At 45.2% G+C, this 12,780-nt stretch overlaps 1 protein-coding gene across 1 annotated transcript in view; it reads right to left on the reverse strand.

The window, feature by feature from the left end:
- The window catches only part of SLC6A5 (solute carrier family 6 member 5), a 32,334-nt gene extending 22,494 nt beyond the window's left edge, over window positions 1-9,840 (reverse strand). The window contains exons 1-7 of the mRNA XM_085300811.1: window positions 9,334-9,840; window positions 7,682-7,820; window positions 6,255-6,386; window positions 5,670-5,843; window positions 4,472-4,613; window positions 3,918-4,050; window positions 2,278-2,412 (exon numbers count right to left, since the gene is read on the reverse strand). Coding sequence (XP_085156937.1) covers window positions 2,278-2,412; window positions 3,918-4,050; window positions 4,472-4,613; window positions 5,670-5,843; window positions 6,255-6,386; window positions 7,682-7,820; window positions 9,334-9,840 — 1,362 coding nt within the window. The remainder of the gene's footprint in view (window positions 1-2,277; window positions 2,413-3,917; window positions 4,051-4,471; window positions 4,614-5,669; window positions 5,844-6,254; window positions 6,387-7,681; window positions 7,821-9,333) is intronic.
- Between the last annotated feature and the right edge of the window lie 2,940 nt (window positions 9,841-12,780).

Genomic DNA, 12,780 nt, shown 5'->3' on the forward strand with positions numbered 1-12,780 from the left:
AAGGAGAGGGAATACTGTCAGCTTCAGGGAAGAGCTTTGGAAAGTTCAACAACTATTAAATGTTACTGCTAGGGAATTAACACATAAATAGTTCAAATGAACTATAGAGCAATGGGTATCAATAAAATATCATTTAAGAGCGAAATTCTGCCCCCCAAAAATGTAATGTTAATTGATTTAATGAGACTTAGGAGTGCTGTTGTTTTTTAGCCAAACTAAAAAGACAATATACCTTTGCCATATACAGAATCAAAAATGTTCAGTGAGCTATGTTGCTTGATACAGTTCAGTTTAAATACATTCAGCAAAGAAAATGCAAATCAAAAGGAAAAAGATCTATGTCCAGTACTGATGGTTTATCTATCACTGGCCCAAAGTAATACTTCATCTTCTTGATAAAAGTAAGAAAGTCAGTGTTGCTGGGGTACCCCCTTATGAATGAGATTACATTAAAATTTAGGTAAATTTCTTTTATAAGGTGTACCTTAAGGCACATAGTGTAAGTTATGGCCATTTAGAGACCCAGGCCCAGTTTCCATGTATCAAAGGAGAAGAAATCCTCAGCCAAAATTTCTGGTTTTAGAGAAAAAATATCAAGTAGTGTGTGTTCTGTGACCTAYTCACAGCTCTTCAAATTTTTAAATGCATTTAGACATAATATTTCTAAAGTTGACTAAATTTCAAAAAAGTTGGGCTTGCTTAATATGAACTTACAAGATCTTCCATGCATGGGTATTTATACTTACAAGCTGTCCTATGAGATTTGATTTTCAGCCAAACAAGATCTACWGTGCAGAAATGGAGATGCATACACAGGTGCACAAATATATAGATGCACCTACCCACACTAACCGATTTGAAAATATTACATGAAGGCTGCTTTAAAAGATGGCCATCAAGCAGCCATTGCTGCATCTGGCTGAGCACAATATAAAGCTGTTAATTAATGTTATATTGCAAAGAAAATTAAAAACAGAAGCTCATCTGAATATTATCAAKCAGGTACTCAGGGTTAGATGAATACTTACATATTGAGGTAGCCCCATTTTGCTAAAAGGACATAGTTTTCACCTCCTTTATTGCACAATATGAGATCCAAAATGTTCATACTTAATGCAAAATAAATTTCTGCACTGCTTACAAAAGATTTAGTACTCCAAACAGTAACAGTCTAAAATACCAAGTATTTTCAAGGATGTTAAGGAAATGAAGATCTGCAGAATTCAGGCAGGAAATTGTTTCCAGCTTTAATTCTCAATCTATCAGTGTCATATGACACTGTTATTGATAGAAGATAAAGTCTATTGGAAAAGTCAGTTATATCCTGAGGTGTTACTAAAAATCCCTCCTAAATTTCAGAGGACAAACTCACAGCTATGGTTTCAATTCAGCCTCCAGAGCCCTGCTCGGGGACCCTTAAGACTGACACACAGGGGCACAGGTGCTGTGCCAGACACACGTATGATCCCTGTGTAGATTCACGTGTATACAAACACTAATCTATCTATGCGTATCTGTTATGTTCTACTAGATWAATTAGTAATTAATTAGAAATCAGCTAATTTGTAAGGGTGACAGCAGAATTCAAGGTCCAAATCACATAGTGTTTTGTAAAAGGCAGRGCTAGGTACCAAGTCCCTTAATTCTGACCTCTACTACACAGAAAATGGGTCTTGTTTCTTACAACACAGCTGGGATAGTGATACAACTGTTCTATACAAATACAGGGGTTAGATTATTTTGTATCTAATTGTTATAGTACGGCTATCTAATTGTTATAATGTATCTGTCTATCTAATTTAAAATCAATCCAATGTAGAGTAAAATGCACATATTCTGAGCACTTCAAGAGCATTTTTACAGAAATACAGGTAGTTTTTATGTACCTATTTAAAGTTTGTCAAGCTTTGTCAAAAGTGTGTCAAGCTTTTTATGTCATGCTTAAGTAAAAGCAAGATCCATTCTGACATCAACATATAATAATCTATACTTCCTTTTCAGTTCCCMATTTTTCAAGATGGAAGTTCATCTGGAGGAGTCAGGTGAAATATTAAATATGAAATAAATGACCTATTWGTAATAACATAGGTAAAAACAAGGTGTGTGTGCACAAAGGACAAACACCCACTTTCACAACACTCCACATCAGATGAAGAACAAGATTCCACAGATGAAAATATTGCCACCGCACATGGAAAACATTTGCGACAGACATTACATAGTGAATCTGTGGAATTATTCACCCTATCAGAGTTACAAGTGCAATAATAAGCCCACCATTGCATCAATTAGCTTCTCCCACTTYGGTGTGATGAAGTACCAGATTCCAGCTCCAGCTCCTGGCAGGGTTACTCCTCTTATTAGAAGGATGACGAGAACTACGTACGGGAATGTAGCTGTAAAGTACACCACCTGAACAGACCAAAAAAAAGTGTTTATTGAAAGGGCTTGTGTGGATCTGTAACAAGAGAGGGGAAAATGCAAGTGCTACATTATTGCCTGGAAAAAGCAATCACACGTKATCAGAGGCAAAAACCAGGGGATGAGATTAGTCAGACAGGAAGGTTATATCCCAAGAAACTTGGCAGAACYGTCATTTTTTACAGTCCTTCTTGCTACTAGAAAAAGGAATACTGTCGATAGTGACAGTGAAAAGAAATGGGATTCTAAAGAGATTTGAAGGGAAAGAAAAGGTAGAAGAGAAAACCTGGAGAAGAACAATAGGATTTTACAGCTAGATAGAAATACTGTCTGATTCTTGCCTAGAATAAGATAACATCGATTGCTCCATAGAAATGAAACGAGTAATGCCATTCTTTACCAGATGAAGTTCAGGTTTTTTCCATATCATTCTTCCATACTTAACTAAGTCTGCAAAATTTTTATTACCCTGCATCCCTTGRTGATTATCTAATACTGTGAAAATGTTTATGGGCCCAATATAAAAAGTCTCTAGAAACAGCCAGATAGACCTAATAATCATTTTAATGAGTGTTTAATGCTTATTATCTAACAGAGAACAGAGCTCTCCTTGTGACTGCTGAATTATGGCCTGTTAGGAAAGACATTCTACCCAAAATCTGTCAAGTCCTTTACACTTTAACCTTAGTCTTACAGCAACCAGAACCCTTTGAGTTTAACTGACTTTTGCTGCTGCCTTCCCAACTTTCTCCTTGCTGCTTCAAGAGGCATTTCAAGGAGTTACTCTGATCAATTTTCATACAGCGAATGTAAATTTCGTACAGCTGGTATAAAGGTAATAAACTCAATTTCTAGCTAAGCATTATCTGTGTGTATCCACAATATTTGTAACAAGGCACATCTACTCTTTCTTGCTCAATTTTTTTAATTTATATATATATATATATATATATATTATATATATATATATATATAAATCTTTTTAGTCTACTGATCTGCATTCCTGCAATGGGGAGTTTTAGGAAGATGGAATGCAAATTTTTAGGAAAACAAGATATTTGATGCCACTGCTCATGCTAACCATAGAACAATTTAAGTTTATTCTGGTTCCAGTTTTAAAGAGATATTACTTAATTTCCTTGGTTGCAGTGACAATTGAGGTGGCTGCAAAATTTCTGATGAATGCTGCATAAAGTACAGAAGGCTGTCCAAGGCACTCTTTTTTTTTTCCATTCAGCTGCAGAGTAGAGTTAAAGGGCTCATTTTATTGTTACTAAAGATTAGGGGATCTAAATCTGAATCAAAATCTGAATCAAAAATAGGTATTTCTATTTTAGGTAGACAGGAATAAATGGGCAGGAAAAAAGTATTTCATTAATATTTAGCCATTTGTTGAAAACAGTTTTCAGTGATATACTGCCTTAAACAAAAACACAAATCACTTAAAGCAACATAATGTATTCTTGCAAGTGTATGATTGCAACTATTTTTCTTACTTTTCCTGATGACTTGATTCCTTTAGCAAGGGAGGCATATACAATCACCCACGCTAGAAAAAGAGACAGTGCCAAGGGCCATCTAATCTCACCAGGATATTCAATCCCTGCTGAAATCTTCAATACAAAGTACCTAAGAATCAAAATATATATATATATATAATAAAATAAAAAATAAAATAAAATAATGACAGAAACTGTAGGCAGTAATTCAATGCAAGTTCATATAGTATAGAATTTGTATAGGTTTATAGCTCTGAATGGTTTCTCTAGAAGCTTCCAGGGAAACGCACCACATATTATTTTATTTATCTGCATTGCAGTAGCAGATAAAAATGCCAAGCATGGGCCAGCACCCCAGCTGTGCTAAGTGCCAATGCAAAAATAATAYATCTCTAGAAATTCAGCTTTCATTGTTTATACGCATAAGTAGGCATCACACACTGTCCTCAGATATCCTATCCCTAGTATTCCAAACAGTTATTTGCTGTGTCCGTTACTGCAGATTTTAGAGAAAGAGTAACCTAGCATTTCCAAACAAAGGAAGATCTTACTTGAAGTATTCTTCACTCCCACTGACAAACGTTTTGTTTCCTTCACTGGTGAAGTTAACCATAGTCAAGTTTGGATAGGCACTCATACAAAAAGTAGAGTTCTTGATTTGTATTTTTGGATGGTCACCAACTATGCAAGAATCTAAGAAGAAAATAAAGCAAAGAGGAAAAATAACTCGTTTGGCATAAACTGATAATATAAAGCTTTGTGTCAGGCAGATCTACCTAAAATTTAGTTCTGTGTTCCTGCAATTCCTTGCTGTAGCAAAAGTTATAAGCATTTCAGATCACTAAGCCCTGAAACCTCTTGCACAGGTTTCCCCCCTTTATCCAAAATATCTATAAAAAGGGCTTGGAAACAGAGAGAACAGGTGGTGCAAGTGAGCATCTAATTCAACCAAGCACAGCTTTAAACCCAGGCAAAAAATGGTAAAATAGTTCAGGAGCCCAGTATGTAATCTTACATATAAACTTCCTTTCTAAAGAGGTGCAAGTATAGCTATAGAGAGACACGCAGCTGCGAAGAGGAAAGGGCGTCGCTGAAAACACGAAATCAAGAAGTAGCAGGATTTGAGCCCCCAGCCGCAGGGGGCGGTTGTCTCCGCTGGCCGCGGGGGCGCAGCGCGGCCCCCCCCGGCGGCCGCAGTGAGGCCGAGCCGCGGGTGCGCCGAGTGCGGCAGTTCTCAGCCCCCGGCCCCGCGCCCCCGCGCAGCTCCCGCGAGGCGAGGGCGCCTGCCGCCGCTGCGCGGAACGGTGCTGCCTGCTTTAGTTTTCTACTTTTCAAATCGTTATACATTTTTGACTGCTTATTTAAAAAAATCGGTTTTTTTCATTAAGAATAAGCTTTCCTAAAGCCCCAAATCTGTCTTTAATCGAAAACAGAGGTTGCTAGCTTCGGTACACGCTTCTGTGTTTTGTTCCATACAGTTTTAGCTTGGTTTTTGGTGTTACAGATTAAAAAGTCACATTTAGCCCCGACGAGAAAAAATAATTAAAAATAATTTTTAAAGGGCCATACAGCACAGATCTCTTCACACTAACTTGTGAAGCGATAGTTTCTGTAGACCGGGCACCCGTCTCGGCGCCAGAGTCACCCGCAATCTCTGCTGACACCTCCCAGCAGCGCAGCTGAGCCGGGGAGCATAGGCGGCTCTGGAAACAACACGGCAGCAAAAAGCATCAGTATGTCCCAACTCACCTAACAAAAGTTTGTTTTTATCTTTACAGTCAGGCGTGTTCCAGGGATTATTACAGGAAGCCCAAGGTAGCACAGGTACAAAGGATGCAAAAAGGTAGAAAAGTGTGTAGCACAGAATAATATTGTAATATATGGCTATTAGAACAGAGATGATCAGCATTGCAATGCCACAGCCTAGGGGGGAAAAACAGGAAGAGATAATAATACAGTTAATCATTATACATAGAAGCAGAGTATCAGCGAGCTCTAGGAGAAAAGCCACGGTTGCTGCAAAGGAATATTTTCGTTTGGGCATTTACAGAGTGAGTCTCGGGGTGGGGGGAGACAAAAAATGAAAAGAAAAGAGGGGAGGGGTCGTGCAAGCCATGCCCCGAGCGCTGGTCACGATGCGCGGCGCGCAGGGACCTCTGCGGAGCAAGCTGTGATCAGGGCGCAGCTGCGCGCCCGCGGGCGGCGGCGGCGCGCCGCGGAGCGCGGGCTCAAGGGCGAAGGGAGACTGCAGCGCTGAAGCCGGGCAGAGCCATGCACACAGGCCTGCGGGGCATGCTCCCCAAAACGGGGCCGCGGCGCCCCTGCGCCTCTCACCTTGCAAGGCGGGGATGGCTTTCCAGACAGACACGGGCCCCTGACTAGCAAACTGCCCCAGGGAGACTTCCAGGAAGAAAATGGGGATCCCCGCTAGAGCCAACATCATCAAATAGGGGATGAGAAACGCACCTTGGGGGACGAGGGCGAGAAAAGAGAGAACAACCTGAGCCATCGCACGCACACGCGGGCTGGCGCCGCGGAGGGGCGCGGATTYATTAATTCAATCCGAGTTAATTTGCTGCGGAGCAGCGCGGCGGGTGGCCCCCCGCGGAAAGACCCGCGCAGCCTCCGCGGGGCAGCGCGGCCGCGGGCGCCCGCCGACTCCCCTGTCCGGCTCCCCGCTGGGAGCGCGCCCCTCGGCCCGAAATGGGGCCTGTGCCGGCGCAGAAGCGCTAGGAGGACTTCTGCCTCCGGTGCTGAGGGCAATTTAGTCAAGACCCGCAGTTATTAAAAAGTATCTGTTTGTTATCGATTACCGGTGTCCCCCCCMCACACACACACTCCTCCGCAGGCGAAGGAGGGGGCTTCTGCATTTCCAACATTTGCTCGAGGCAGAATTACTCAGGCGAAGAACRGAGGCGTTTCTAAAACACACCCCCTCTATAATCTCGTATTTATATAAGAAAATAAAATCTTGCCATTTTTTTTCTTTAAAAGATCTCTCATTGTGTAAATCGCTAACTCTCATGCGGAATGGCTCTTAGTTACCTGCACAGCTGTTATTTTAAATTATCACAGCATCTACATCCCCTTCAGAGGCGGGGAGGCTAACTGCCACAGTAGGCGGAATAAAGTTGCACCCACCGGATGTCAGAARTTTAGTAAGAGCCTCTGTTGACAGAATCTTTGCAAATAACCCCCCCCCCCGTAAGCTATTAACGGCCCAGCTCCCCTCTTCTCTATTCTGCTGAGCAGATTTCGCTCTAGTTCAGACGACAAATTTTCAATCATTCGTTGAGAGATTTGAAAGAAATTCCCCAAGCTGCTCAAAATAACTTGTGTCTCGACCCAAACGTCCTTTGTCTTGGGCTTTCTTCCCTCTTCTCCATCCGTTTTCCCCGTCCCACCATTTGCGGATTCAGACCTGACTGCGTTTAAACTGGGCGACAGAGTCGGCCTGAACGCCACCTTGCCCGCCCAGGTTTAATCCATGAGCCTATTCGTTTTCCTCCCTTTCTGGTCAACACCAGTCGTAGGTGTTTTTAGGAACAGCGCTACCTTCTGACTAAATATTTTCGGAACTTTCCTACGCTCGTATTTGACCACCAGCTTTTTGCGGAAGGCGGGGGGGCGGCTCGCTGCCTGCCCGGCCGGGCGAGCGGCGCCGCCGAGCCCGCTTCCCCGTGCATTCCCCGCCGGCGAGGCAGGGCCGGCTCAGCCCCGTACGGTACTGCAGGTAGAGAGACATGAAAAAGCCAGCATACCTCCCCCATTCTTAAAGGCCAGGTACGGGAACCTCCAGACATTGCCCAGCCCCACTGCATAACCCACCATGGACAGGATGAAATCCAGCTTGCTAGACCAGTTCCCTCGGGCTTTATTTTCATCCCCTACATCGTCTTCCTAAAGGGGGGAGAGGGAAGAAAAGAAAGGTCGGAAAACAGCCAAGTTTGCAAACAACCGTCGCAGTGCCAGGGTTGCCCGGCCCACCGCAAGGATCGGSGAGCAGCCGGGGGAAGGTGGCAACGTCGGGGGGGACTTTCCTGCTGCGCCCGCCCCTCGCCGCCGCAGCCCGGCCCCCGGCGAGCATTTCTGCCACGGAAACGCGGAGGGGGCTTTTATTCGTGGCCCTCGCTCAGGCTGCTCCCGCAGGAGCGGCAGGCAGCGGGGGCTGCCCCCGGCGCCCCCCCCCCCCTCCGGGGGAACAGGAGAGCGCAGGGCTGCCCCGACGGCTCCCTGCTCCCGGAGTGCGGCCGCTGCAGTGCGCATCTGCTGGCGATGCCGCCGTCGGAAGGGGCTGGGGGRGAGCGGGGGGAGAGTTGTGTCTGCGTCCCGGGTCCCTTGCACACGGGAGGCGCTCTGATAGCTCTGTCCGGGGGAGCGGAGTTACCCCGGCGCCCTTGGACGGATCTACCTCTCCCCAGCCGGGGCTGGGCCCTTTCCCCGGAGATGCACAAAGCACTGGCAGAAAGAATGTGTATATATATAGATATAGATATAGATATAGATATAGATATAGATATAGATATAGATATAAAAGGTTTTACTGAATAAACTGAATAAAGCTGCCCCCCTCCCCGCCCGTTACGGTAAGCCTGGATCTGCACACTGCGGGAACGAAGGGGACGGCTGGCGCCGGCCCGGCCTCGCACCCCGACCCAGCGGCTGCCCCCTGAGACCGCCCCCCCACCCCCGGGGGGAGCTCAGGGTCAGGGCTGGCAGAGTTTGACAGCTGGGGGGGTGGTTGATCGATTTCGCCTTATTTTTGGTGAGGCTCCAAGGCATTCAACCGCCAGGGACTGAGCAGCCGACCAAGCCTGACTGACTAGAGGAGGGGGACAGCAGGGAGATCCTCTCGCATCTGATGCCAGGGAAAGGACTTCACCCATGCGCGGAGGCGTAACTGATGCACGCACACGCGTATCGCCTCCAGCTGGTGGCCCAGGCTGGCAACGGCCTGCCTTTGTAACAGAGGTGCAAACGCTCCTCCTGGAGAGAAGAGATAGGCATAACTGATACTTACCCCGAAATTTCCTACTTTGCTATTTCTCTAAGGTCGTGAGYTCAGGAGCTTTCACTCCCCGGGACACTTGCACACTCACGTACTAACGCCGGGGAGCCTCGGTTRCACTGACAGGCGCGGCTCGGCGAACACATGGGAACTAGCCGGCAACTATTGGTCGTCSTTTATACTGATACTACATTATTAGCAAATGCCAGCAGTAAGCCCCCTTATTTGTGACACTCTTTTCCTTCCCCCCTCCTCCTTCATCGCACAGCTCCAACCCCAACCCGCTCTGGAACCACTTCCAATTTATATTTTTAGAGCTTCGGCCCCAAACCGGTGCTGAATGGCAAAGATCTCTTACTTCCAAGAGACGGAGGGGATAATAAAAAATATAAGGATCCAACTTACCCCTTCGACTCTGCCAGGAAGAACAGAAGTGTTGCCATCTGTGCCCAACACCACGGTACTCTGGCTCAAGGTCACCCAGGCGCCTTTGGCATTGTTTCGCTCCAGTGTGCTCTTACTAAGGTTTAGGTTAGCGTCCCCGTCTGTGCTTTGTAAAGCGGGAATTTTGCAATGAGGGATAGCAGCTTGCCCGGCGGCTCCTACCCCAGGGGCGTGCTTGTACGGAAAGGTCTCTATAGATTCCCTCCGGAGGGTGGCGTTGGCTTGCACTGGGGTGCTGCTGAGCTTGCAGATCTCGACTTTGGTCCTCTCAAAGTCATTTAGTTTGGCTTCTTCAGAGGGAAGTATTTTGTTATCGTTAGAGATAGATCGGGGAAGCCTGGGCATCGGGGCCGGGGCTTGCAATGGGACATTCTGCGGCTCATTTTCGGGGTTGATTCTTACGACTCCCGCACCTTCATTTGGCCCAGGAGCAACTGTTTCAGAACTGTTGACAACCTGCTTGCTCATATCCCTTTGACTGGCGTGATCCTAAAATAACAACGTCACATATTTTACAAAAAAAAAAAAAAAAAAAAAAAAAAAAAAAAAAAAAAAAAAAAAACTGTTGGGTCTGCACAGATTTTACGAATTTCTTTCTCCGTGTACCTAACGCCTGCACTAGGAAATCAGGATAGAAAAATGCTAGCAAATTTCGAGGTGCCCTGGTCACCCCCTTGCCCTCTCTTTCAGCGTTAATTTTCTGGGGGAGAAAACAGTAAGGAATAGTGGCTTCAAACCTGTAATTCGAGCTTTAGATAAATGTTTCTAAAGCACTGCACTGCCAGACCTCGTTAGATTTCACATCACGGCTGTAGGATGCTCCTTTCCCTATCACCAGTGTAGAAAGATTCTTTAATTTTACGCCCCATTTCCTTTCTGTCATTCAACAATGCACATTGGCGCTTTTTTTTTTTTTTCATATAGGCAATAGACAAGCTGCCCTGTAGGCAGCCGGAGATGCTAAAAAACAAGCGAAATAGTACTGGTGAGCATTTCTGAGCTGGCTGTTATCTTCTAAAACCTGACAGCAGCACAGTGAGAAGGGAAAATAACCGCACTACCACTGCTGAATTATAGTCTTTAATAATTACCGTACCCTCTTCTGTTTCTTATATTTTCGACTCACACAATTCTAAAGATTTAATTTTGTAAACATTCCTTATAAGTTACACAAGTTATAAACGACCCATCCCCTACCCTTTCCATCAATTTTAAATTAACTTTTAAAATGCACCCTCTTTTTAAACCCATGCAGAATAAGGCTATACAAAACTGCCCTTCCCTGTTTCCGCTGCAAGTTTTCTCTTCATCTTAATCCCGTCTCCCAACCCACAGCACCAGCGATAAGACCTGCAAGGACTCAGTCGCCATCTGAGCGCATTTCGGTGCACCACCGTCCCCCAGCGCGCCCTCTTCCCCGGCAACCGCCGTACCCCCGGCTGCGGTCGCCGTCCTTCAGCTCCGCGGACAGGTCCGCCGGCTCGGCGCTGCGCTCCGCTCCGCGCTGCGCGCTCAGCACCGCGGGCAGCTCCTTCAGCACTGCGGACAGCTCCCCCTCCCGCGCCACCGCCCCCGGCGAGGGGCGCGCGGCGGGCGGCGGCACGGAGCGCCGAGACCAGCAAAACGCACCCCAAAACCAAACTTAACGATGAACCCTCCCGGCAGCCTTTCTAAGTCTCAAAGAAAGGAAAGCAAGCACTTACCATGCCTTAAATAGCAACAGATTGGATAGGTAGAGGTAAAAACAGCAGTACAGGCAATTGACGGACTGGATTTTGCTCAGTAAGAGCAAAGCTTTCTATACTTCCTTGGGAAACACTAGGTTTGCGTCAGTGCATAGCAAGGTGCCCTTCGTTTGACATTTTCGTGATAATAAGAGTTTGATAAATCATTACCCCTGGATTCAGATTTTAAAGGGACAACAAGAAGCCGGAGCGCTGGCTAGCTGTCACTCACGCGGGAGTGGGATTGCGTGTTCAGTGTGACTCATATGGGGGCTGATTACTAAACCAAATCCGCAAGAGCACAGCAGAACTTTCTTGCTGGTAATTAGGGGGAACATGTGAGAAACACGTCCTACTGCACCCAAAGCAAGAGAGCTAGGGGGAGAAACCTTCCATTTCTACTTCTATCCCTCCCCTCTCCCTTTTTATGGTGGGTGATTCAGCTCCCTTTAATTTTGTCTCTGCATTTCTGCGGTTCTCAGTGGACAGTTTATATATATATATGAAAATAATATATACATATAATATTTCGCTATGTATATAGTATACARACATTTTAATTATGACTTGCACCGGTTGCACCATCAGACTACACTATATAGTCTTCAATTTGGGGGGTTATGAGGGGGGAACTTCAATCTCAAGTGAATCAAAGCAATACATACAATAAGGCAAACTTCTYTTTCATCAAAATTATCTGAAGAACCGTTAAGAGGGAGCAAAGATGAAAGCAAATGTAGTTGAGGCTGTTCTTCCTGCATCTATTAAAGCCTTTTTGTTTGAGAAGTAGGGGAAAATACTCATTAAAAATCAGATGTTAATTTGACTGGAATCGTTCTTGCAGCGAAGGAATCTACCCACAGATTCCCAATCTTCCGAGATCTCTCGGAAGCGCTATTTGCTATGAGGGGCTTTCTTTAAGATTTCTCGGGCACAAGGTAACTTTGTTCGCATTTAAGAAAAAAAAAAATGTATTGGCAAATCTGCATGTTCCCTAATCAACCTTTGCCGTTGTTTCAGCGTCAAAGMGCTCCTGTCCCTCACCGCACACATGCTAGCGTCAGCTTCTCCTGATACATTTTGTATTTTAGCGTAAGCAATGTGAAGTGTGCGCTTGTTTGCTGGAGTGGGGGGCTAAACTCTCCAGTACCAGATGTATTTCTTATACGTCCTTGATCTTACAGGTTACTCAAGTGGGTTTCAGCTGACAAAATAAATAAAAAATTCCAACAACCCAGATAATTCTGCAAAGCCTCTCGGTGCCTGATGCCATCATTTTCTGTGAGCCCCCATCAGGTGACTGAAGAGCTTTGTTCCACTGCAGATAGCGCTGCCCGGGAGCACCAGGCTGCAGTTCAGCGTGCACGTGTAGTTGCAGAGACTGCCCATCTCCACTATAATTCAGCCCGATTCTTTACATTAAACCTGATCATTGCGGATGTAAGCAGAAAATCACCTGTAAGAATCATTAAAAGGACTGCGAAAGCAAAAAAGATTAGGGCTAGTAAAGCAGAACATAGAAAATCGTTTTTCTCAGAAAAGATCACCAGGTCTCCCAACTGAAAAATGCTTTCACCTTACAGCAGAGATTCAGAGCCTTTTTACAACACAGCTAGCACCTAACTTTTCTGTTGTTGCTTAAAACACCTTCAAGTAAACATATGTGCCTACTTTCTCTTTCTAG

The sequence above is a fragment of the Rhea americana genome, unplaced genomic scaffold (assembly GCF_003343005.1).
Source record: "Rhea americana isolate MKP2758 unplaced genomic scaffold, rheAme1 scaffold_17, whole genome shotgun sequence".
Lineage (NCBI taxonomy): Eukaryota > Metazoa > Chordata > Aves > Rheiformes > Rheidae > Rhea > Rhea americana.